The sequence below is a fragment of the Mixophyes fleayi genome, chromosome 1 (genome assembly GCF_038048845.1).
Source record: "Mixophyes fleayi isolate aMixFle1 chromosome 1, aMixFle1.hap1, whole genome shotgun sequence".
Lineage (NCBI taxonomy): Eukaryota > Metazoa > Chordata > Amphibia > Anura > Limnodynastidae > Mixophyes > Mixophyes fleayi.
Window position 1 is genome coordinate 462,198,498 of NC_134402.1, and position 27,855 is coordinate 462,226,352.

At 47.6% G+C, this 27,855-nt stretch overlaps 3 protein-coding genes across 12 annotated transcripts in view; 2 read left to right on the forward strand and 1 right to left on the reverse strand.

Annotated features, from left to right (window-relative positions):
- The first annotated feature begins 3,412 nt into the window (after positions 1–3,412).
- MSMP (microseminoprotein, prostate associated) lies at positions 3,413–6,856 on the forward strand. The gene is made up of 3 exons (XM_075187413.1): positions 3,413–3,686; positions 4,443–4,551; positions 6,667–6,856. Exons 1-3 carry the CDS (start codon positions 3,596–3,598, stop codon positions 6,854–6,856), a joined length of 390 nt encoding a protein of 129 aa, XP_075043514.1. The 5' UTR covers positions 3,413–3,595.
- On the reverse strand, positions 6,599–24,605 carry RGP1 (RGP1 partner of RAB6A GEF complex). Of its 7 annotated transcripts, none has more exons than XM_075187399.1 (9): positions 24,505–24,605; positions 12,701–12,838; positions 11,476–11,612; positions 11,315–11,398; positions 10,779–10,928; positions 9,533–9,676; positions 9,013–9,140; positions 8,646–8,823; positions 6,599–7,717 (listed from the first exon to the last, which is right to left on the reverse strand). In XM_075187399.1, exons 2-9 carry the CDS (start codon positions 12,814–12,816, stop codon positions 7,494–7,496), a joined length of 1,161 nt encoding a protein of 386 aa, XP_075043500.1. In that variant the 5' UTR covers positions 12,817–12,838; positions 24,505–24,605; the 3' UTR covers positions 6,599–7,493. The 7 variants fall into 7 exon arrangements, with proteins under 7 accessions (XP_075043500.1, XP_075043503.1, XP_075043501.1 ...); XM_075187402.1 differs by lacking the exon at positions 24,505–24,605 and adding an exon at positions 24,215–24,233; XM_075187400.1 differs by lacking the exon at positions 24,505–24,605 and adding an exon at positions 23,679–23,699.
- A 270-nt stretch (positions 24,606–24,875) lies between these two features.
- GBA2 (glucosylceramidase beta 2) overlaps positions 24,876–27,855 on the forward strand; it is a 103,074-nt gene continuing 100,094 nt past the window's right edge. The window contains exons 1-2 of one of the 4 annotated variants that reach the window (XM_075187392.1): positions 24,876–25,309; positions 25,424–26,171. The gene's annotated coding sequence lies outside the window, so the exon portion shown is untranslated. Of the gene's footprint in view, positions 25,310–25,347; positions 26,172–27,855 lie in introns of those variants that run through there. The other 3 variants (XM_075187395.1, XM_075187396.1, XM_075187393.1) reach the window with 3 other exon arrangements.

Here is a 27,855-nt window from a genome sequence, read left to right on the forward strand (position 1 = left end):
CACACACACATCTAATCAGTGGTGGGCTCCTATAACACACACATCTAATCAGTGATGGGCTCCTATAACACACACATCTAATCAGTGGTGGGCTCCTATAACACACACATCTAATCAGTGGTGGGCTCCTATAACACACACATCTAATCAGTGGTGGGCTCCTATAACACACACATCTAATCAGTGGTGGGCTCATATAACACACACATCTAATCAGTGGTGGGCTCCTATAACACACACATCTAATCAGTGGTGGGCTCCTATAACACACACATCTAATCAGTGGTGGGCTCCTATAACACACACACATCTAATCAGTGGTGGGCTCCTATAACACACACATCTAATCAGTGGTGGGCTCCTATAACACACACATCTAATCAGTGGTGGGCTCCTATAACACACACACCTAATCAGTGATGGGCCCCTATAACACACACACATCTAATCAGTGGTGGTCACCTATAACACACACACATCTAATCAGTGATGGGCTCCTATAACACACACATCTAATCAGTGGTGGGCTCCTATAACACACACATCTAATCAGTGGTGGGCTCCTATAACACACACACATCTAATCAGTGGTGGGCTCCTATAACACACACATCTAATCAGTGGTGGGCTCCTATAACACACACATCTAATCAGTGGTGGTCACCTATAACACACACACATCTAATCAGTGGTGGGCTCCTATAACACACACATCTAATCAGTGGTGGGCTCCTATAACACACACATCTAATCAGTGGTGGTCACCTATAACACACACACATCTAATCAGTGATGGGCTCCTATAACACACACATCTAATCAGTGGTGGTCACCTATAACACACACACATCTAATCAGTGATGGGCTCCTATAACACACACATCTAATCAGTGGTGGGCTCCTATAACACACACATCTAATCAGTGGTGGGCTCCTATAACACACACATCTAATCAGTGATGGGCTCCTATAACACACACACATCTAATCAGTGGTGGGCTCCTATAACACACACATCTAATCAGTGATGGGCTCCTATAACACACACATCTAATCAGTGGTGGTCACCTATAACACACACACATCTAATCAGTGGTGGGCTCCTATAACACACACATCTAATCAGTGATGGGCTCCTATAACACACACATCTAATCAGTGATGGGCTCCTATAACACACACATCTAATCAGTGATGGGCTCCTATAACACACACACCTAATCAGTGATGGGCCCCTATAACACACACATCTAATCAGTGGTGGGCTCCTATAACACACACATCTAATCAGTGGTGGGCTCCTATAACACACACATCTAATCAGTGGTGGGCTCCTATAACACACACACCTAATCAGTGATGGGCCCCTATAACACACACATCTAATCAGTGGTGGGCTCCTATAACACACACATCTAATCAGTGGTGGGCTCCTATAACACACACATCTAATCAGTGGTGGGCTCCTATAACACACACATCTAATCAGTGGTGGGCTCCTATAACACACACATCTAATCAGTGGTGGGCTCCTATAACACACACATCTAATCAGTGATGGGCTCCTATAACACACACATCTAATCAGTGGTGGGCTCCTATAACACACACATCTAATCAGTGGTGGGCTCCTATAACACACACACATCTAATCAGTGGTGGGCTCCTATAACACACACATCTAATCAGTGATGGGCTCCTATAACACACACATCTAATCAGTGGTGGGCTCCTATAACACACACACATCTAATCAGTGATGGGCCGCCTATAACACACACATCTAATCAGTGGTGGGCTCCTATAACACACACATCTAATCAGTGGTGGGCTCCTATAACACACACACATCTAATCAGTGGTGGGCACCTATAACACACACATCTAATCAGTGATGGGCTCCTATAACACACACATCTAATCAGTGGTGGGCTCCTATAACACACACATCTAATCAGTGATGGGCTCCTATAACACACACATCTAATCAGTGGTGAGCTCCTATAACACACACATCTAATCAGTGGTGGGCTCATATAACACACACATCTAATCAGTGGTGGGCTCCTATAACACACACATCTAATCAGTGGTGGGCTCCTATAACACACACATCTAATCAGTGATGGGCTCCTATAACACACACACATCTAATCAGTGGTGGGCTCCTATAACACACACACATCTAATCAGTGGTGGGCTCCTATAACACACACACATCTAATCAGTGGTGGGCTCCTATAACACACACATCTAATCAGTGGTGGGCTCCTATAACACACACACATCTAATCAGTGATGGGCTCCTATAACACACACATCTAATCAGTGATGGGCTCCTATAACACACACATCTAATCAGTGGTGGGCCCCTATAACACACACATCTAATCAGTGGTGAGCTCCTATAACACACACATCTAATCAGTGGTGGGCTCATATAACACACACATCTAATCAGTGGTGGGCTCCTATAACACACACATCTAATCAGTGGTGGGCTCCTATAACACACACATCTAATCAGTGATGGGCTCCTATAACACACACACATCTAATCAGTGGTGGGCTCCTATAACACACACATCTAATCAGTGGTGGGCTCCTATAACACACACATCTAATCAGTGGTGGGCTCCTATAACACACACATCTAATCAGTGGTGGGCTCCTATAACACACACACATCTAATCAGTGGTGGGCTCATATAACACACACATCTAATCAGTGGTGGGCAAATATAACATGTAGCACTGTGGATTCAGTGCCGCCATATAAAGATGACGACGACAGCAGTAACCCAGTGGTGGACAAACGGATACACTTCAGAGGTTGGATAGTGCGGTCATCTTACCTTCTAAAGGGCACCACATTAGCTTTAATCTCAGTAGTAAGTAATAATCAGATACCTGTGTTATAACATATTAGTAGGTATTTTATACAAGAGGTACAAGCTATAACCTGCCACTAGAGCAGGAGGGAGCTGGGGCTGCAGGTGAAGGCTCTGTGGGCCACCAGTTGACCATCTCTGCGGTAACCGCAGGTGATCTTACAGGGGTAATAGTTCATGTATAAATGTAGAAGGGGGTAATTACTATTATAGCCAATGTTACTTTTATAAAGTGAGCGGTAGTGTCTGGCTGGTTGCTATGGGATACAGCTCCTACTCCTGTATTCATATCACCCATGTACAGAAATGGCAGCATAGGTACATATATAACATTACTTTCACTGGCCCCTGTGCAGCTTACAGGTGTTTCATTCCCCATCTCTCCTCTGACTAGGGCATTACAGCAGATATCTTGTGTCACTGCGAGACATGCAGAGTGCGGATGTGTGAGAGAGGTCCAGAGAGGGTTCCTCAGGACGAGTGCCAGCCCTGGGACCGACCCCCTCAAAGGGGCACTGAATCACATTTTCACACCTTGTTAAAAACAAAAAGAGCCTTCATCGGGGGTTTGTTTTTCTGCCTTTCAAATCAGGAAATGAGTTTTATGGGATTTCCAGGTTCTGGCCTGAACCAGCAACAAAATGATATAAATATCAGGAGGGGAGAGGGAGAGATATAGGTGATAACAGAGAGATACTGCAAGCATGCTGCACCCTACACGTTGTCTCCTTGTCCCCATCCTCCTGTGCCTGCTCCTTCCACATGGACAGTGTCGCTGCTACTTCCAAGCCAGAGGTGAGTGGTATATAGAGTGTTCTCTGGTCTGTTATATAGTGGATAGGTCTAAACTCTGTTTTATGCTATAAATCATGGGACAATTCTAAGAACTGGAAGAGAGGGAAAAGGTGGTGTTACCCATAGCAACCAATCAGATTGTAAGGGCTTGTACTCCATAAGCACTATATCTGCTACATTCAGCTCACCCTGCTCATTGAATAAACTTTGGACACTGTGGGGCTGATTCACTTAGCCACGAGCTGGCGTAATAACACCTGTAATGTTTCTACGTTACATTTAGTTAATGATCTTCAATGAGCAGTGTTTTCACTACTGTATTTGTGCGCATAAACATAATGCTACTTCAGAACTTCGCGGCTAATTGAATGGGCCCCTCAGAGTGTAAGCACCGTATACCTAAGACAATCAGACCATAACGTGCTCACAGTCCACCACTGCATGTGTGTACATTGTCCACTACTACATGCTCTTCTCTCCAACTATATTCTGCAATCCACATATTAGAATATAGAGGAGTGCATGATGGAGGTCAGCTAAAAGAAATGTACAGTGATGATGACAAGGGAAGAGTAAGGGGCTGTAAATTACACTCGTAGGCAGAGGGAAACATATTTACAGCTCTCATGTGTCACTATGGGAAGGACTGACACAAAATCATACTCTCACCCCCTCCTTAAATATTATGCAAGAAGAATGGGACAATATCAGGTCTGGAAACAGCCTTACACCTACATTCATGCTTCTGTTTTACAGCTCCTTGTCGCTATGCCGGGAAGAATTATGCACTGGGGGAGTCGTGGCTAGGGATGGATTGTCAGCTCTGCACGTGCCTGCACCCGGTGGGAGTAGGATGCTGTGATATGTGAGTAGCAGCATGAATCCTATATCACAGCCTGTGCATTACATACATAGTTCTACATAACAGACTGAGGGGTCAGCAGAGCCTGTGGGTTTTGTACTGGTACAAACAGGAGAGTAGCCCTGCTACATATAGTGGGCAGCACACAAATACTGCTGACGAGCCTTTGCTTGGGATGGGAAGCATACTGCAGTCCAAGTGTGTCACACACAGGACAGCCACACACTGCCGTCCAGCAGACGTGTCACACACAGGACAGCTACACACTGCAGATTCAGGCTTGTGTCACACACTGCAGATTCAGGCGTGTGTCACACACAGAACAGCCACACACTGCAGATTCAGGCTTGTGTCACACACTGCAGATTCAGGCGTCTGTCATACACAGGACAGCCACACACTGCAGTCCAAGCGTGTCACACACAGGACAGCCACACACTGCAGATTCAGGCATGTGTCACACACAGGACAGCCACACACTGCAGTCCAAGCGTGTCACACGCAGGACAGCCACACACTGCAGTCCAAGTGTGTCACACACAGGACAGCCACACACTGCCATCCAGCAGACGTGTCACACACAGGACAGCTACACACTGCAGATTCAGGCGTGTGTCACACACAGAACAGCCACACACTGCAGATTCAGGCTTGTGTCACACACTGCAGATTCAGGCGTCTGTCATACACAGGACAGCCACACACTGCAGTCCAAGCGTGTCACACACAGGACAGCCACACACTGCAGTCCAAGCGTGTCACACACAGGACAGCCACACACTGCAGATTCAGTGGTTTGGCACTCTATACACTCAACCTCTCACACTAACGTGGGCATCAATGGACGAACTCTAAAACTAAACACACAATGATAAACAGTGCAGATACCACCCTCAGAGACCATCATAGATGTGTGTATAAATATATATATATATATATATATAAGCTGGGGGGGTGACTGGTCAACCCCCCTCTCTAGATAATCAGTTATTATATGCAGGAGGCAATTATCTGACTCATTGCTACGGGATAGGGGACATCTAGATTTATACTGCACCTTTGTATCTGACACCAGGGGGTAAATGTATGAACGTGCGGGTTCTTCAACACCCGCGTGTTCGGCGATTAAATTTCAAGCGGCGCTGCATTGTAAAGGGAAGTTTCCCTTTACAATGCAAAGCCGCTTGAAATTTAATCGCCGAACACGCGGGTGTTGAAGAACCCGCACGTTCATACATTTACCCCCAGTAATTTATCACCTCTTCTAATCTATAGTTTGTGAAAGAGCACATGAAGGACTCACAGGAGAGCTTTGAGATAGGATATAGAGTTCCCTTTCGTGCCTGTTTTTGTTTCACCCTCCCTCAGGATGTTATCTTATCAGCAGGGCCCCCCTCCCCTCCTGTCTCCATACCGGTTCTTCTGCTCTGTCTTTACTCCATATGTCTCCCTGGAGATCCTGAAGCATTGGTACTTTGTGTTTATTGTTCTGTACTTTGTCACCCTGTTTTGTACTACTGTTTGTACTGTGTACGGCGCTGCGGAAACCTTGTGGCGCCCAACAAATAAATGATAATAATAATAATAATGGAAATATGGGACACATGAAACCTATATTGCATTTATGAAAGTGTGACCAAGTCTACTTACACTATTCTTGAAATACTATCATTAGATTAGGAGGGTTAGAGTGCGTGGAAGCTACTTCCATAGGACAAGAAGTGTACAATGTAAAGCACTGCATGTCAGTCTGTTGCATGACTCCTAAGCTGCAGCCTTGATATAGGATTCCTGTTATGTGACTTTGCTTTCTACAAGACAGAGAGGCCCACCCTGGTAATAAATGATTCTCTAGATACAACATGGACATTTATAATTATTCATAAATTCACCAGTTGTTTCCAGTATATTCTGTAGCTCACCAATACTCAGTATTTCACACATATTACATGTAGGTGTACACGAGTAACGTGTGTAGGATACCAGACACACAGCAGAAGCGCTGCATGTATAAAAAGTCTAATAATAAGCACAGAATTCAGAGTAAATGTACAGAGAAATAAATGTTTATTTACACAAATGTTGAAGGAGACTGGTAACCTGCACTTTCCCCTCCAGTACTCAGCATCCCATCGACTTTCCCTCGTGGTGTGAAGCTCGTTATGATTCTCAGACCTGTCACATCTCGGTGGTACAGAAGGCCAACCCTAACCTGCCATGTGTACACAGCGCAGACTATGAGTGGGGGTCAGCGGGGACCCCCGAGCCCTCTCCAGAGACCGTCTACACAACGCACCTCGGCAGATAGAAGACGTCTCCCCTCTACACAATATGGACTGGGCTGCATTTCTCTCATTCTTACAGCATTTCTTCAGAAAACCACTTAAACTGCAGCTAGTGAGGGAGCTGCTGGACCCATACAAACACTATCACGTCTATAGCTCACTGCTCACCCAGAGAAGCACCACTATGTAACCAGCAGGCCATATGTGCTTATGTTATACAATGTATGACCTTCTGTGACTTCTATATACATGTATGTAACCACTTCTAATAAATAGAAAAGGTGATTACTGTGTCTGTTGCAGCAGCAATTATCCAAACAATGTCCAAGTTTAAAAATACAGACTAACCCTCCCACTGATGGGACCAGCCCCTCCCCCTGCAGGGTTACAGAGTGAAGAAAGCCAAGAGAAATAGGGTCTGACCCTCTCCCTCCAGGGTAATACACAGGAATCTGAGACATGAGGTCTGCAACTCCCCTTCCAGGGAAAGGGAGAAGGGAGCCAACAAGGTGCAGAGTGACAGACAGAAGGGAGCGATGAGACATGGAGCCTGCACGGCAGCAAACAGGAGGGTATAAGATTGGGGCTGCCCCTCCCCTGCAGGTAGACACAGAGTAGGGAGACAGGGCGACTGACGGAGGGCATGACAGACATACGGCTTTAGATCCTGATAGAATGGGACGAGGACACTGGTGTCACGTAGGAGGCCAATAAGGGATTGGTGGGCAGCAGTTTGATTGGCAGGTCCCAACTAAAAGTGTCCACATTGATATGTTCTGCTCCGGTCCACATGATGATCTCGGACTGGTTCTCAAGCACAGTAGGAGCCTCTACTGGCTCACGGGCTGTGACAAACTCGAAGTGAAGCCGCCACTTAAGGGAAACTACAACAAGAGGATGTGATGAAGCAACAAGTCATCCAGTTATATATGATCTCTTATCGTACATCAATGTGTGGCACACTACAGGGTAATCCCTACACCCTCCACGCAATGCACCCCCATCTATTGCCAGACAGCCCTCTGAGGAGCCGGCAATGCCCAGCCACCATATTCATACACATGTCTACCCTCGCCCGCCCTGCATTGCTTATATCCCTTAATATGCCCAGTGTACCACCCTCTCCCTACCACATCTGTGATAAGGTCCTCTCTCTCTCTCTATATCTATCTATATACATACACACACATACATACATATATACAAACACATACATATATATATATATATATATATATATATATATATATATATATATATATATATATATATATATATATACATACATACATTATATATATATACATATATACAAACACATACATACATATATATATATATATATATATACACAAACACATACATACATATATATATACATATATACAAACACATACATACATATATATATACATATATACAAACACATACATACATATATATATACATATATACAAACACATACATACATATATATACATATATACAAACACATACATATATATATACATATATACAAACACATACATACATATATATATACATATATACAAACACATACATATATACAAACACATACATATATACAAACACATACATATATATACATATATATATATATATATACACACACACACACACACACACACACACACACACACACACACACACATATATATATACACATATATATGCAGTGTACCACTCTATTCCCCTAGCAATGGTACAATCCCCTCTATGTCCCTCTATATACACAGTGCACCACTCCCCTCGCATTGGACCCCCATCTCTATATACGTGCAGATCACCCACCGATGTTGGTAGTGAAGCCCGGGCAGGAGCTCAGAGGTACAGGGAGGCTGAAGTGACTGCTGGCTGTATGTAGACAGGACTCGTGATGCTGAGCGTGAGTACTGATAGATACAGGCTGCCCACGTGAGCGCTGGTACTCCTCCTGCACACTCTCCTCACTCTGCAGGGAGACTGAATACTGCACACAGAGAAGGAAGAACATAGCAGCGGAACCTATTATACCCTCCAAACATATTACACAGAGCAACAGCCAAACACTTTATACAACCCTGTATAATTACAGCAACATTATATACAAGATCAGAATGTCACTACACGGGCCCGCAGGGTGGGCGGTATGACGATAGCTGGCATTGGTGCTGCTCACCTGCAAACAGGGAATGTCACCATCAGAGAAATTAAAAGTGCCAATAACATCCTCTCCGATCTTATAAACAGTCTTGAAAATGCAGAAGGTTCCAACACGGCCCCGTGAGTTACTGATATTATACTGATCTGTAAGAAGCAGTGGTGGTTAGATATACACATATATATATATATATACACACACACACACACATACATATATACACATATATACATACACACACACACACATATATATATATACATACACACATACATACATTATATATTATATATATCACAGTCATATCAATACCTCCTACCAGGCCACCCATTCACTGCTCAGATATGATGAAGGTGTCAGCATCCAAACCATGTTAGTAATTAATAAAAGTGGGATTGCTGCATCTATACTGAAAGGTAAAACTACATGACATTCAATGTATTACACATAATACATAAAGGTGACACTACATCTAAACATAAGGCATTATACATCAAACAGGCAATCCTTTAGGGTGGTGGGTATAATCTGTACCCACGTAAGGTTCTCCGGGATGTAACAGTCATAAGAATATCCAGTGCAGAGTCCAGCAGTCTGGAGTCTTTCTTACAGATCTCCTCATCCAGGAAGGGATTAGAGGGGGCAACCTCGTCCTCCTGCAACGGCTGAAACCCCTGGAGAGCTGCAAAATACAAAACATTGATATTAAGTCTACTGTAAAACTAATAAGTGTTTTTCTTGTTTGACCAATAACACGGACATATAAATGGACTCTCAGAGGGGCCCTGAGGTTCTTACAGAATCAGATGTGAAGGATCTCTGCATACTCAGTATGCATTAGACAGCAAGAAATTCATTTGATCGACATTCAGAAATTCAACAACATTAGGCTGACAATTTAAATATAGACAGTATTATACGGTTAGGGATATTATTGTCAATCTCAAAATACTGTTCTCCAACCTTATCTATATTATGGTGCCGACCATATAAATGTTGATCTTATGTATCACACCCCTTTACACGACTTGGAGTTTCATTAACATTGCTTATGGCGAGAACTTCAGCAGTGATAGATAGATAGATATATATATATATATATATATATATATATATATATATATATATATATATATATATATATATATATATATATATATATATATAGATATATATATATATATATACACACACACACACACACACACACACACACACACACATATATACATACATACATATATACATACAGTTGTAGTAGTGCAGTGTTGGCTAACCTGTGACACTCCAGGTGTTGTGAAACTACAAGTCCCAGCATACCCTTCCAGCAATAAGCTACTATATATTGGCAAAAGCATGCTGGGACTTGTAGTTTCACAACACCTGGAGTGTCACAGGTTAGCCAACACTGTAGTAGTGCATAGTAATATGCCACCACTATGATATTTGTTGTATTTATTCCCAGTAATAAGCCAGAGGCAATGATATATATTAGATATAGTAGTGGTGGTGCAATAACAATGCTTTCCATGTTAAGCCACCAGTATTATCTGCTCTGTGCTCCTCTCTTCCTCCCGGCCCGCCTATTTGTCACCACAATCCTCAAATCATATAATAACAACAACAAACTGTAGACAAGTGTTCCTCATGGTGTGCACTCATCTGACTCCACCTAGATACCATACTGTGATGTAGAGGAGAGGTGCACACACATTGGTTAGTTAGGGAGAAGTATGGCTAGCAGACCAGACAAAATACCACCGTTACCCCCTCTAAGCACTCACCATGCAGTAACAGGACTCTAAACGGAACTCGCAGCAGCTGGATGGGGCAGTTCACCCTCTGGCAGCCAATAGTTAACTTGTAGACATATTTGACAGATTGACCTCGGAATGAGGGAGGAGCGGTGAGAGGAAGACTCTCACTGTAGGAGTCTGAAACCACAGATTCATGAGTCAGTCAGTTTATTATATTACAAACCTTTCTACTTAATGTTTCAGTAAAAATAAAATTCCCCCCTAGAAATAGGAAATAATATTGGGTATATATATGCAATGGTCACTTTCCCCAACGCTAACTTCAGTCTCTCTCTGTCCCACCACAGAAGAACACCATCCCATTATTTCAGCACAAGTACAATAGCCATATACATAGTCTACTAGTGTGTTCATGTCCCAAATACCAACCAGAAGATTCTGACTATTTCTGTATCTGGACAAGTGATCATCTCTTGTTTTATGGGTGAGGAAGTAATTACACTGGTTTTGTAGATTCAGTGTAACAGTTTATTAAACATCCTCCCATTCCCACAATCACATACAAGATTTTGTTTCCCCAGGATCCAGCCGCAGGTCACAAAACAAGATTTTGGGAGGAGTGGAGAGAATGCACTGACCCCGTTCACCTAAAAAGAAAAGAAGTTGATAAAGAGGGTAATATGAATCAGCGGGGGATATAGGACAGAAGATGGACAGTAGTCACCTCTGTTGGGAATGAAGACAGTCTCTTTTTCAGCCTGCACATCCTGTCTCTGCTCCTCACTTGCTGGAAGTTGCACTCGGCTGTCACTGGCATGAAACTGGCAGTGAATCTGTGCACTGGCCCAAGCAAGAGTCTCACTGACAGAAAGAGAGATTGTTTATTCACAACATTGAGAGGGAAGCAAAACGGCACACAGGAGCCAGCACACAAAGCATAAAATACATATACACAAGCACAAGAGAGGGGCACCAATAAAAGCAACAGTTAAATAAGGAGGATAAATACTAAAAAGACGAGTCCCCTGTATAAACACTTGTTATATGAGGCATTACAGTGACAGGCGAACCGAGTGTCAGCCTCAGTGCAGCACTTTCAGGTCTGATTTATGGATTATACTGAGCCCAGCTTTGAATACTTGTCAGAGTGCATGCACCCATTTGGCCAACACAGTGTATTTGATAGACTTTGAGACAACCCTTACAATAACACCCCATGTACAAAGACTCACACACTTTAAAAAGGACTTTACCTTAATGTTTATTGAAACAAAGTATTGTTTCCTAATTGTAAGAAGTGTTCATAAATGGACACACTTATACTTAACCTGTAATAAAATTATGTTTATTGAAGTGCCCTGACCTACTTTATCTGGAACTCAATTAGTGCACAGTTGATTGATTGATGCTAAACATTGAATGTAATATCTCAGACCTTTTGGTGCCAGCTAGGATCAATGGGCTGGGTTACCCCCTATCAACATGTGTGTCAGAAACTGTATATAAAGCTGTATTTTGTATTTTAACTGTATTATACCATCTGTACTTCTGGAAAATCACTAGTAGTACCTCTAACTAGGGTGTAACTAAGGACCTGTTCTGAGCATATAAACATCACTGCTTCAAGAACCTGCTTTGAGGCCGACTGGCATAGGAGGTCCATCCTGTCACACATGGAAATACAGATGCTTATAAATGGAAAAGGCAACGTGTGCGGTAACCCTGAAAGGCAGGAATAGGGCATTTACATAGTCTATAGCTCACATGTCTTATTAAAATGCCCTAAAAGCACCATGATCAAGGGAATCCAGACAATGGCAGCTGTTGTGTACTGCTGAGTAGCAACATACAGGAGACAAAGCTATACACATATCTACCATTGCTGGATGGTCATACACTAGACAGGGACCTGTATGTATAGGAAGCAGTTGTTACCAGGCTGCACCTACCTGCTGGCAGAGGTAGACAGAGCAGACAATGGGTTGGTGAAACTTACTACACACTCCAGAATCTCACCCGCTAAGAACACTGGGCCACGAACTAGCTTGGCCACAACTTCAATCATGTTGTAAACGATAAAACAGCACCTAGGAAACACAGGGAGGGAAACATCAGCAATATGTTGCACTATGATGGAAACAAGGTGTCTAGGACACCTGGCCAGAAAAGGATGAACTTTGTGGACCTTCCCAAGTTACTGTAACCTACACAAGATGAAAGCAGATGGAGAAGATAAGTGTGAAAGTCATATGAATTTTTATTACAAGGAGACTGGATTCACAACAGAAGGGAGTGAGAAACGATGGTCAAAGTATAATGCCACACAGGCACTGAGTTCAGTAACCAAACGCTTAGCACATACACAGAAAGCAAAATAAGCAATGGAGCATGTACGCTCATGATCATTACACAGGAGAACGGCAGGGGGACCCCAGGAACCGGGGTCTAGGTTATTGTGTCTGGATTCACCTTCCCACACGAAAATAGGACAAAATAAGTCATTGCAAAAATATATTTCAATTATCGAAGCAGAGAGCCTTGTGTATACTATTGTAAGTGTAAAAAGTATTTATATATTGGCATTTCACATCACAATTGTGTAATCCTGTGACACAGGATATTGCACGTCAGAGAAGCATTTGGTCTGATCCCATAGGGGGAAAGTATCACACTGACAACCACATTCCTTAGGTTGAGTTCCCACAAGGGATTCTCCTGAGTACGTACTGCCTGACAATCATACAGATACTACATACATGAAACCAGTACACATAATAACTGGAACACGAATACAGTTCAGTAGAATAATAAATGCAAGGACACAATTAACAGACCAAATAGCATGGCACACACTAAAAAGTTAAGAGCACTGCGGTGCCAAGGTGTCCCCTGATCCATGGTCCAGAGGGGGGCACACTGTCACCCTCGCCAACAGCTGTAGTGGAGTGGCCGACAGAGGGGCTTCCAATGTTCTCCCCCCACCAACTCTGTTCCTGGCAGCTCATGTATAGGGGGGCGCTTGGTACACTCCCCCCCTGCAACTAGCAAAAGCGTTATAGGTGAAAACCCCTTCAGGCCCATTCACATACTACCTGCATCAAGAAGTCTGAATTAGTTAAGAGGGAAGGGGACTGTATTACCTCCTGCCAGGTTATGTCGCAAATTGTAAAAAAAAAGTTGTACTGTCCATATAAAATATATATCATATGTACTTCTGGAGATCACTAGTACTTCTAACTAGTGTGTAAATGTTCTTTTAAGGACCCTTGAGCAATAAACATCACGGCTTCAAGATTCTGCCTGACGCCTATTGCCTGCTGTACCCAGTCACCAACAGATAAGAGCTTACACTCTAATCCGTTCCCCAGATGTCCTGAGTTGAACTCAGTGTCTGTGTGTCAATGCTCTGCCCGCTACCCAGTAGCCCTGATACATAGTAAGCAGTCGGGGTACCAGCCAGTGCACAACAAAGAGGGGCTGTAGCAGCTATACCAGCTGTAAGCAGTTCCAGGTGTCAGTGAAGGAGACTGGTGGTGGCAGTCCTATCCTACAACTAATGCACAATTGATGACACCAGTAGGAATGGAAAGTAATGTCGAATTAATGAGGCATGGAAATAAATCCAAATATACTGTGTAAGACTCAAAAGGAGACTGGGTGGCAGTGTAAGACCATACAGTCACAATGTATGATATATTTACCTCACACAGTGATCAGATGACTTTACCACATGGTCTGTAAGGAAGAGGACGTTACACAGATTATCTGAATTTCTCTCTCACAGTCAGTAACCGATTGTTACTGACCACTCCCTACTGGTATCACCAGACACTGACCACTCCCTACTGGTGTCACCAGACACCGACTGTTACTGACCACTCCCTACTGGTGTCACCAGACACCGACTGTTACTGACCACTCCCTACTGGTGTCACCAGACACCGACTGTTACTGACCACTCCCTACTGGTGTCACCAGACACCGACTGTTACTGACCACTCCCTACTGGTATCACCAGACACCGACTGTTACTGACCACTCCCTACTGGTGTCACCAGACACCGACTGTTACTGACCCCTCCCTACTGGTATCACCAGACACTGACCACTCCCTACTGGTGTCACCAGACACCGACTGTTACTGACCACTCCCTACTGGTGTCACCAGACACTGACCACTCCCTACTGGTGTCACCAGACACTGACCACTCCCTACTGGTGTCACCAGACACCGACTGTTACTGACCACTCCCTACTGGTGTCACCAGACACCGACTGTTACTGACCACTCCCTACTGGTGTCACCAGACACCGACTGTTACTGACCACTCCCTACTGGTGTCACCAGACACCGACTGTTACTGACCACTCCCTACTGGTGTCACCAGACACCGACTGTTACTGACCACTCCCTACTGGTGTCACCAGACACTGACCACTCCCTACTGGTATCACCAGACACTGACTGTTACTGACCACTCCCTACTGGTGTCACCAGACACCGACTGTTACTGACCACTCCCTACTGGTGTCACCAGACACCGACTGTTACTGACCACTCCCTACTGGTGTCACCAGACACTGACTGTTACTGACCACTCCCTACTGGTGTCACCAGACACCGACTGTTACTGACCACTCCCTACTGGTGTCACCAGACACTGACTGTTACTGACCACTCCCTACTGGTATCACCAGACACTGACCACTCCCTACTGGTGTCACCAGACACCGACTGTTACTGACCACTCCCTACTGGTGTCACCAGACACTGACCACTCCCTACTGGTATCACCAGACACTGACTGTTACTGACCACTCCCTACTGGTGTCACCAGACACCGACTGTTACTGACCACTCCCTACTGGTGTCACCAGACACTGACCACTCCCTACTGGTATCACCAGACACTGACCACTCCCTACTGGTGTCACCAGACACCGACTGTTACTGACCACTCCCTACTGGTGTCACCAGACACCGACTGTTACTGACCACTCCCTACTGGTGTCACCAGACACCGACTGTTACTGACCACTCCCTACTGGTGTCACCAGACACCGACTGTTACTGACCACTCCCTACTGGTGTCACCAGACACCGACTGTTACTGACCACTCCCTACTGGTGTCACCAGACACTGACCACTCCCTACTGGTGTCACCAGACACTGACCACTCCCTACTGGTGTCACCAGACACTGACCACTCCCTACTGGTGTCACCAGACACTGACCACTCCCTACTGGTGTCACCAGACACTGACCACTCCCTACTGGTGTCACCAGACACCGACTGTTACTGACCACTCCCTACTGGTGTCACCAGACACCGACTGTTACTGACCACTCCCTACTGGTGTCACCAGACACCGACTGTTACTGACCACTACCTACTGGTGTCACCAGACACCGACTGTTACTGACCACTCCCTACTGGTGTCACCAGACACCGACTGTTACTGACCACTCCCTACTGGTGTCACCAGACACCGACTGTTACTGACCACTCCCTACTGGTGTCACCAGACACCGACTGTTACTGACCACTCCCTACTGGTGTCACCAGACACCGACTGTTACTGACCACTCCCTACTGGTGTCACCAGACACCGACTGTTACTGACCACTCCCTACTGGTGTCACCAGACACCGACTGTTACTGACCACTCCCTACTGGTGTCACCAGACACCGACTGTTACTGACCACTCCCTACTGGTGTCACCAGACACCGACTGTTACTGACCACTCCCTACTGGTGTCACCAGACACCGACTGTTACTGACCACTCCCTACTGGTGTCACCAGACACCGACTGTTACTGACCACTCCCTACTGGTGTCACCAGACACTGGCCGACTGCGCTATAGTTGTAGGAGAGTCTTGCTGCCAGCACTAGGCTCCTTCACCAGCACCTAGAACTGCTTACTTCAGGGTAGCTGTTACCTCCTGACCGCTTACTCTGGATCCGGACTGCTGGGTAGCAGGCAGAGCGTTGACACAGATACGCTGGGTTCAATGCAGGACAGCCGGGGTACCGATTAGAGTGTAAGCTCTTATATGTTGGTCACAGGATAAAGCAGGCAATAGGCGTCGGGCAGAATCTTGAAGCACTGATGTTTATTGCTCAAGAGTCCTTAAAAGAACCTGTAAACACCAGTGATCTGCAGAAGTACAGATGGTACACACCAGTGATCTGCAGAAGTACAGATGGTACACACCAGTGATCTGCAGAAGTACAGATGGTACACACCAGTGATCTGCAGAAGTACAGATGGTACACACCAGTGATCTGCAGAAGTACAGATGGTACACACCAGTGATCTGCAGAAGTACAGATGGTACACACCAGTGATCTCCAGAAGTACAGATGGTACACACCAGTGATCTGCAGAAGTACAGATGGTACACACCAGTGATCTGCAGAAGTACAGATGGTACACACCAGTGATCTGCAGAAGTACAGATGGTACACACCAGTGATCTGCAGAAGTACAGATGGTACACACCAGTGATCTCCAGAAGTACAGATGGTACACACCAGTGATCTGCAGAAGTACAGATGGTACACACCAGTGATCTGCAGAAGTACAGATGGTACACACCAGTGATCTGCAGAAGTACAGATGGTACACACCAGTGATCTGCAGAAGTACAGATGGTACACACCAGTGATCTGCAGAAGTACAGATGGTACACACCAGTGATCTGCAGAAGTACAGATGGTACACACCAGTGATCTGCAGAAGTACAGATGGTAAACACCAGTGATCTGCAGAAGTACAGATGGTACACACCAGTGATCTCCAGAAGTACAGATAGTAAACACCAGTGATCTGCAGAAGTACAGATGGTACACACCAGTGATCTGCAGAAGTACAGATGGTACACACCAGTGATCTGCAGAAGTACAGATGGTACACACCAGTGATCTGCAGAAGTACAGATGGTACACACCAGTGATCTGCAGAAGTACAGATGGTACACACCAGTGATCTGCAGAAGTACAGATGGTACACACCAGTGATCTCCAGAAGTACAGATGGTAAACACCAGTTCAAACACAAAACACAGCTCTTTATATCTGTTTCTGACACACGTTGTCAGCGAGTGATCCAGCCGCCAATGTCTGGTACAACGTCCGAGATATTACATTCAATGTTTAGCATCAATTTGTAATATATTCTCTAAACTTGGACTTAAATTTAACAAAATTCACATGAATCTGTGATTTCCTAAATTACTTATTACTAGGTTCCTTATCCTGTACCTCAGTATAAGGCTCAGGGCACTACATGGGGGAGACATTTACCTCGGTATAAGGCTCGGACATTACCTGGTGAAGGCATTCACCTCAGTATAAGGCTCGGACGCTAAATGGGGGAGACATTTACCTCAGTATAAGGCTCGGGGCACTACCTGGGGGAGACATTTACCTCGGTATAAGGCTCTGACGCTACGTGGGTGAGACATTTACCTCGGTATAAGGCTCGGGGCACTACCTGGTGAAGGCATTTACCTCGGTATAAGGCTCGGACGCTACCTGGGGGAGATATTTATCTCGGTATAAGGCTTGGACGCTACCTGGGGGAGACATTTACCTCGGTATAAGGCTCGGGGCACTACCTGGGGGAGACAATTACCTCGGTATAAGGCTCGGACGCTACCTGGAGGAGACATTTACCTCAGTATAAGGCTCGAACGCTACGCGGGGGAGGCATTTACTTCGGTATAAGGCTTGGGGCACTACCTGGTGAAGGCATTTACCTCGGTATAAGGCTCGGGGTGCTATGTGGGGGAGACATTTACCTCGGTATAAGGCTCGGGGTGCTACGTGGGGGAGACATTTACCTCGGTATAAGGCTCGGGGCGCTACGTGGGGGAGACATTTACCTCGGTATAAGGCTCTGACGCTATGTGGGGGAGACATTTACCTAGGTATAAGGCTCGGGGCACTACCTGGGGGAGACATTTACCTCGGTATAAGGCTCGGGGCGCTACATGGGGGAGACATTTACCTCGGTATAAGGCTCGGGGTGCTACGTGGGAGAGACATTTACCTCGGTATAAGGCTCGAACGCTACCTGGGGGAGACATTTACCTCGATATAAGGCTCGGACGCTAAATGGGGGAGACATTTACCTCGGTATAAGGCTCTGACACTACCTGGGGGAGACATTTACCTTGGTATAAGGATCGGACGCTACCTGGGGGAGACATTTACCTCAGTATAAGGCTCGGACGCTAAATGGGGGAGACATTTACCTCGGTATAAGGCTCGGACACTACCTGGGGGAGGCATTTACCTCGGTATAAGGCTCGGACACTACCTGGGGGAGACATTTACCTCGATATAAGGCTCGGACGCTACCTGGGGGAGACATTTACCTCGGTATAAGGCTCGGACGCTACCTGGGGGAGACATTTACCTCGGTATAAGGATCGGACGCTACCTGGGGGAGACATTTACCTCGGTATAAGGATCGGACACTACCTGGGGGAGACATTTACCTCGGTATAAGGCTCGGACGCTACCTGGGGGAGACATTTACCTCGGTATAAGGCTCGGGGCACTACCTGGGGGAGACATTTACCTCCGTATAAGGCTCGGACACTACCTGGGGGAGACATTTACCTCGGTATAAGGCTCGGACGCTACGTGGGTGAGACATTTACCTCGGTATAAGGCTCGGGGCACTACCTGGTGAAGGCATTTACCTCGGTATAAGGCTCGGACGCTACCTGGGGGAGATATTTATCTCGGTATAAGGCTTGGACGCTACCTGGGGGAGACATTTACCTCGGTATAAGGCTCGGGGCACTACCTGGGGGAGACAATTACCTCAGTATAAGGCTCGGACGCTACCTGGAGGAGACATTTACCTCAGTATAAGGCTCGGACGCTACCTGGAGGAGACATTTACCTCAGTATAAGGCTCGAACGCTACGCGGGGGAGGCATTTACTTCGGTATAAGGCTTGGGGCACTACCTGGTGAAGGCATTTACCTCGGTATAAGGCTCGGGGTGCTACGTGGGGGAGACATTTACCTCGGTATAAGGCTCGGGGTGCTACGTGGGGGAGACATTTACCTCGGTATAAGGCTCGGGGCGCTACGTGGGGGAGACATTTACCTCGGTATAAGGCTCTGACGCTATGTGGGGGAGACATTTACCTAGGTATAAGGCTCGGGGCGCTACATGGGGGAGACATTTACCTCGGTATAAGGCTCGGGGTGCTACGTGGGAGAGACATTTACCTCGGTATAAGGCTCGAACGCTACCTGGGGGAGACATTTACCTCGATATAAGGCTCGGACGCTAAATGGGGGAGACATTTACCTCGGTATAAGGCTCTGACACTACCTGGGGGAGATATTTACCTCAGTATAAGGCTCGGACGCTACCTGGGGGAGGCATTTACCTCGGTATAAGGCTCGGGGCGCTACGTGGGGGAGACATTTACCTCGATATAAGGCTCGGACGCTACGTGGGGGAGACATTTACCTCGATATAAGGCTCGGACGCTACGTGGGGGAGACATTTACCTCGATATAAGGCTCGGACGCTACCTGGGGGAGGCATTTACCTCGGTATAAGGCTCGGGGCGCTACGTGGGGGAGACATTTACCTCGGTATAAGGCTCTGACACTACCTGGGGGAGATATTTACCTCAGTATAAGGCTCGGACGCTACCTGGGGGAGGCATTTACCTCGGTATAAGGCTCGGGGCGCTACGTGGGGGAGACATTTACCTCGATATAAGGCTCGGACGCTACGTGGGGGAGACATTTACCTCGATATAAGGCTCGGGGTGCTATGTGGGGGAGACATTTACCTCGGTATAAGGCTCGGGGCGCTACGTGGGGGAGACATTTACCTCGGTATAAGGATCGGACGCTACCTGGGGGAGACATTTACCTCAGTATAAGGCTCGGACGCTAAATGGGGGAGACATTTACCTCGATATAAGGCTCGGACACTACCTGGTGGAGACATTTACCTCGGTATAAGGCTCGGACACTACCTGGGGGAGACATTTACCTCGATATAAGGCTCGGGGTGCTATGTGGGGGAGACATTTACCTCGGTATAAGGCTCGGGGCGCTACGTGGGGGAGACATTTACCTCGGTATAAGGCTCGGACACTACCTGGGGGAGACAATTACCTCGGTATAAGGCTCGGGGCACTACCTGGTGGAGACATTTACCTCGGTATAAGGCTCGGACGCTACGTGGGGGAGACATTTACCTCGATATAAGGCTCGGGGTGCTATGTGGGGGAGACATTTACCTCGGTATAAGGCTCGGGGCGCTACGTGGGGGAGACATTTACCTCGGTATAAGGATCGGACGCTACCTGGGGGAGACATTTACCTCAGTATAAGGCTCGGACACTACCTGGGGGAGACATTTACCTCGGTATAAGGCTCGGACACTACCTGGGGGAGACATTTACCTCGGTATAAGGATCGGACACTACCTGGGGGAGACATTTACCTCGGTATAAGGCTCGGACACTACCTGGGGGAGACATTTACCTCCGTATAAGGCTCGGACACTACCTGGGGGAGACATTTACCTCGGTATAAGGCTCGGACACTACCTGGGGGAGACATTTACCTCGGTATAAGGCTCGGGGCACTACCTGGGGGAGACATTTACCTCGGTATAAGGATCGGACACTACCTGGTGAAGGCATTTACCTCGGTATAAGGATCGGACACTACCTGGTGAAGGCATTTACCTCGGTATAAGGATCAGACACTACCTGGGGGAGACATTTACCTCGGTATAAGGCTCGGACACTACCTGGTGAAGGCATTTACCTCGGTATAAGGATCGGACGCTACCTGGGGGAGACATTTACCTCGGTATAAGGATCGGACACTACCTGGGGGAGACATTTACCTCGGTATAAGGCTCGGACACTACCTGGGGGAGACATTTACCTCGGTATAAGGCTCGGACACTACCTGGGGGAGACATTTACCTCGGTATAAGGATCGGACACTACCTGGGGGAGACATTTACCTCGGTATAAGGCTCGGGGCACTACCTGGGGGAGACATTTACCTCCGTATAAGGCTCGGGGCACTACCTGGGGGAGACATTTACCTCGGTATAAGGATCGGACACTACCTGGTGAAGGCATTTACCTCGGTATAAGGATCGGACACTACCTGGTGAAGGCATTTACCTCGGTATAAGGATCGGACACTACCTGGGGGAGACATTTACCTCGGTATAAGGATCGGACACTACCTGGTGAAGGCATTTACCTCGGTATAAGGATCGGACACTACCTGGGGGAGACATTTACCTCGGTATAAGGCTCGGACACTACCTGGTGAAGGCATTTACCTCGGTATAAGGCTCGGACACTACCTGGGGGAGACATTTACCTCGGTATAAGGATTGGGGCACTACCTGGGGGAGACATTTACCTCGGTATAAGGCTCGGACACTACCTGGGGGAGACATTTACCTCGGTATAAGGATCGGACACTACCTGGGGGAGACATTTACCTCGGTATAAGGCTCGGGGCACTACCTGGGGGAGACATTTACCTCCGTATAAGGCTCGGGGCACTACCTGGGGGAGACATTTACCTCGGTATAAGGATCGGACACTACCTGGTGAAGGCATTTACCTCGGTATAAGGATCGGACACTACCTGGTGAAGGCATTTACCTCGGTATAAGGATCGGACACTACCTGGGGGAGACATTTACCTCGGTATAAGGATCGGACACTACCTGGTGAAGGCATTTACCTCGGTATAAGGATCGGACACTACCTGGGGGAGACATTTACCTCGGTATAAGGCTCGGACACTACCTGGTGAAGGCATTTACCTCGGTATAAGGCTCGGACACTACCTGGGGGAGACATTTACCTCGGTATAAGGATTGGGGCACTACCTGGGGGAGACATTTACCTCGGTATAAGGCTCGGGGCACTACCTGGGGGAGACATTTACCTCGGTATAAGGCTCGGACACTACCTGGGGGAGACATTTACCTCGGTATAAGGCTCGGACACTACCTGGGGGAGACATTTACCTCGGTATAAGGATCGGACGCTACCTGGTGGAGACATTTACCTCGGTATAAGGCTCGGACGCTACCTGGGGGAGACATTTACCTCGGTATAAGGATTGGGACACTACCTGGGGGAGACATTTACCTCGGTATAAGGCTCGGACACTACCTGGGGGAGACATTTACCTCGGTATAAGGATCGGACGCTACCTGGGGGAGACATTTACCTCGGTATAAGGATCGGACACTACCTGGGGGAGACATTTACCTCCGTATAAGGCTCGGACACTACCTGGGGGAGACATTTACCTCGGTATAAGGCTCGGACACTACCTGGGGGAGACATTTACCTCGGTATAAGGATCGGACACTACCTGGGGGAGACATTTACCTCAGTATAAGGCTCGGACACTACCTGGGGGAGACATTTACCTCGGTATAAGGCTCGGACACTACCTGGGGGAGACATTTACCTCGGTATAAGGCTCGGACACTACCTGGGGGAGACATTTACCTCGGTATAAGGCTCGGACACTACCTGGTGAAGGCATTTACCTCGGTATAAGGATCGGACGCTACCTGGGGGAGACATTTACCTCGGTATAAGGCTCGGACACTACCTGGGGGAGACATTTACCTCAGTATAAGGCTCGGGGCACTACCTGGGGGAGACATTTACCTCGGTATAAGGATCGGACACTACCTGGGGGAGACATTTACCTCGGTATAAGGCTCGGACACTACCTGGGGGAGACATTTACCTCCGTATAAGGCTCGGACACTACCTGGGGGAGACATTTACCTCGGTATAAGGCTCGGACACTACCTGGGGGAGACATTTACCTCGGTATAAGGCTCGGACACTACCTGGGGGAGACATTTACCTCGGTATAAGGCTCGGACACTACCTGGTGAAGGCATTTACCTCGGTATAAGGATCGGACGCTACCTGGGGGAGACATTTACCTCGGTATAAGGCTCGGACACTACCTGGGGGAGACATTTACCTCGGTATAAGGATTGGGACACTACCTGGGGGAGACATTTACCTCGGTATAAGGCTCGGACACTACCTGGGGGAGACATTTACCTCCGTATAAGGCTCGGACACTACCTGGTGAAGGCATTTACCTCGGTATAAGGATCGGACACTACCTGGTGAAGGCATTTACCTCGGTATAAGGATCGGACACTACCTGGGGGAGACATTTACCTCGGTATAAGGCTCGGACACTACCTGGGGGAGACATTTACCTCCGTATAAGGCTCGGGGCACTACCTGGTGAAGGCATTTACCTCGGTATAAGGCTCGGACACTACCTGGGGGAGACATTTACCTCGGTATAAGGATCGGACACTACCTGGGGGAGACATTTACCTCGGTATAAGGCTCGGGGCACTACCTGGGGGAGGGATTTACCTCGGTATAAGGATCGGACACTACCTGGGGGAGGGATTTACCTCAGTATAAGGCTCGGACACTACCTGGGGGAGACATTTACCTCGGTATAAGGATTGGGGCACTACCTGGGGGAGACATTTACCTCGGTATAAGGCTCGGACGCTACCTGGGGGAGACATTTACCTCGGTATAAGGCTTGGGGCACTACCTGGGGGAGACATTTACCTCGGTATAAGGATCGGACACTACCTGGTGGAGACATTTACCTCGGTATAAGGATTGGGGCACTACTTAGGGGAGGGATTTACCTCGGTATAAGGACTCAGCTCCCCCGGAAGTATTATACGGCGCAGACAGACCTCTTGCATGACCACGCCCACACGTACGTCATTACTTCTCACTGCCCGTTAAGCCCCGCCCACTCACACGTGAGTCGCCTTCTCCGATGTTCGTGCTCCGGATCGGACACGTTCGGCCTTCTCCGGCACCGCGCATGCGCTTTAAGAACTCACTTTTCTAATACAGTTTCCTTGATTACCTATGTCTCTAATTGTCTCTAATACAGACGGGTAGATGTGTGAGCGCGGCCATCTTTCCGGAGACTAATCGTTATTTTTTTTATAGTAAATTAGCGCAATCAAAATGACGTCGGGAATGCAGACACTGTGCCCCATGTTGTTGGAGCTCTTGTTACTGGGATGTTTGTGCTCTATTCATTACCACCGGTAACTGCAATCCAGGAAGAGACATACAGGGTAATAGGAGACAGATAAAGAGACATACAGGGTAATAGGAGACAGATAAAGAGACATACAGGGTAATAGGAGACAGATAAAGAGACATACAGGGTAATAGGAGACAGATAAAGAGACATACAGGGTAATAGGAGACAGATAAAGAGACATACAGGGTAATAGGAGACAGATAAAGAGACATACAGGGTAATAGGAGACAGATAAAGAGACAGACGGGGGTAATAGGAGAGAGAGAGAGAGATATAAAGAGACAGAGAGACAGACGGGTAATAGGAGACAGATAAAGAGACATACAGGGTAATAGGAGACAGATAAAGAGACATACAGGGTAATAGGAGACAGATAAAGAGACAGACGGGTAATAGGAGACAGATAAAGAGACATACAGGGGTAATAGGAGAGAGAGAGAGAGAGAAAGATAAAGAGACAGAGAGACAGACGGGTAATAGGGGAGAGATAAATAGACATACAGGGGTAATAGGAGAGAGAGAGATAAAGAGACAGACAGGGGTAATAGGGGAGAGATAAAGAGACAGACGGGTAATAGGGGAGAGAGAGATAAAGAGACAGACGGGTAATAGGAGAGAGAGAGATAAAGAGACAGACGGGTAATAGGGGAGAGATAAAGAGACATACAGGGGTAATAGGGGAGAGAGATAAAGAGACAGACGGGTAATAGGGGAGAGAGAGATAAGGAGACAGACGGGTAATAGGGGTGATAGATGGAGGCATATGGGCATTGGTAGAGAGAGGTAAAGAGACAGATGGGTAATAGGAGACAGCTAGTCAAACAGGAGTGAAAGGAAATATATCAATAATGAGACAGACAGGCGTGGTAGGAGAGAGAGACAAGGGGTAATAGAAGAAATAAAGAGACTGACAAGGGTAACAGAGGAGGTAAAGAGACTCTAAGGCTATTGTGAATACATATGAGAATATAAGTGAGAACGATACCAGGTGACATAAATAGAGTGAGGGACAAGTACATGGGGACAGACAGTAGAAAGAGATGTTAATAACACGATAGTAAGTGAATAATAGAAGTAACATACAATGGATATCTATGTTGAGACCCCTGTATGATAGAAACATGAGAAACACAGCATTCAGCGGCTTATACATTGTATTCTGCACCTTCACATGAGTGACTGCTGCAAGCTGAAGACCTCATGGAAGAGACTACATGTGCCAAAGACAACATCCATTTCGTGTGCCAAAAAGTAAGCACAAAGGAATTTGTTTTCCAATAAGAGCTATCAGTGATAAATGAAAGATTGCAGAGTATGTTGCAAAATCCATGCAGGCAAAATAAACAACAGTACTGGAAAGAATAACACAGGTGAGATGTCAGTGGGGACGGCACAGGTGAGATGTCGGTGGGGACGGCACAGGTGAGATGTCGGTGGGGACGGCACAGGTGAGATGTCGGTGGGGACGGCACAGGTGAGATGTCGGTGGGGACGGCACAGGTGAGATGTCGGTGGGGACGGCACAGGTGAGATGTCGGTGGGGACGGCACAGGTGAGATGTCGGTGGGGACGGCACAGGTGAGATGTCGGTGGGGACGGCACAGGTGAGATGTCGGTGGGGACGGCACAGGTGAGATGTCGGTGGGGACGGCACAGGTGAGATGTCGGTGGGGACGGCACAGGTGAGATGTCGGTGGGGACGGCTTAGGTGAGATGTCGGTGGGGACAACACAGGTGAGAGATCGGCGGGCACATTACAGGAGTGGACAATACTGGCGACTGATCTGAGGGAATAATACATATGAGAGGATGGTGGAAACCGTACAGGCAAGAGGACAATGGGAACAGTACAGACGAGAGGCCCGGAGGGAACAGTACAGACAAGAAGTCGGAGGGTACAGTACAGAAGGGAGGCCCGGAGGGAACAGCACAGGCGAGAGGCCCGGAGGGAACAGCACAGGCGAGAGGCCCGGAGGGAACAGCACAGGCGAGAGGCCCGGAGGGAACAGTACAGACAAGAAGTCGGAGGGTACAGTACAGAAGGGAGGCCAGAGAGAACAGCACAGGCGAGCAGCACAGGCGAGAGGCCCGGAGGGAACAGCACAGGCGAGAGGTCCGGAGGTAACTACATGCGAGAGGCCCGGAGGGAACAGCACAGGCGAGATGCCCGGAGGGAACAGCACAGACGAGAGGCCCGGAGGGAACAGTACAGACGAGAGGTCCGGAGGGAACAGCACAGACGAGAGGCCCGGAGGGAACAGTACAGACGAGAGGCCCGGAGGGAACAGTACAGAAGAGAGGCTTGGAAGGAACAGTACAGACGAGAGGTCCGGAGGTAACAGTACAGACGAGAGGTCCGGAGGTAACAGTACAGACGAGAGGTCCGGAGGTAACAGTACATGCGAGAGGCCCGGAGGGAACAGTACAGGAGAGAGGTCCGGAGGGACCAGTACAGACGAGAGATCCGGAGGGAACAGAACAAACGAGAACTTGGTGGGAACAGTACAGACGAGAGGCCGGTGGGAACAGTACAGATGAGAGATCCGGAGGGAACAGTACAGGCGAGAGGCCCGGAGGGAACAGTACAGGCGAGAGGCCCGGAGGGAACAGTACAGGCGAGAGGCCCGGAGGGAACAGTACAGGCGAGAGGCCCGGAGGGAACAGTACAGGCGAGAGGCCCGGAGGGAACAGTACAGGCGAGAGGCCCGGAGGGAACAGTACAGGCGAGAGGCCCGGAGGGAACAGTACAGGCGAGAGGCCCGGAGGGAACAGTACAAGTGACAGGCCCGGAGGGAACAGTACAGGTGACAGGCCCGGAGGGAACAGTACAGACGAGAGGCCCGGAGGGAACAGTACAGACGAGAGGCCCGGAGGGAACAGTACAGGCGAGAGGCCCGGAGGTAACAGTACAGACGAGAGGTCCGGAGGTAACAGT

What these genes read in the sequence shown, in the direction of transcription:
- RGP1 (XM_075187399.1), bottom strand. Translation starts at nt 12,816, where the DNA reads ATGATTGAAGTTGTGGCCAAGCTAGTTCGTGGCCCAGTGTTCTTAGCG. An exon ending in TCCTGGGGAAACAAAATCTT is followed by an intron (nt 10,929 to 11,314) that starts GTATGTGATTGT and finishes CTGTGGTTTCAG; the next exon opens with ACTCCTACAGTGAGAGTCTT. An exon ending in GTGACATTCCCTGTTTGCAG is followed by an intron (nt 8,824 to 9,012) that starts GTGAGCAGCACC and finishes CTCTGTGTGCAG; the next exon opens with TATTCAGTCTCCCTGCAGAG.
- MSMP (XM_075187413.1), top strand. Translation starts at nt 3,596, where the DNA reads ATGCTGCACCCTACACGTTGTCTCCTTGTCCCCATCCTCCTGTGCCTG. An exon ending in CTGCTACTTCCAAGCCAGAG is followed by an intron (nt 3,687 to 4,442) that starts GTGAGTGGTATA and finishes TCTGTTTTACAG; the next exon opens with CTCCTTGTCGCTATGCCGGG. An exon ending in GGAGTAGGATGCTGTGATAT is followed by an intron (nt 4,552 to 6,666) that starts GTGAGTAGCAGC and finishes TTTCCCCTCCAG; the next exon opens with TACTCAGCATCCCATCGACT.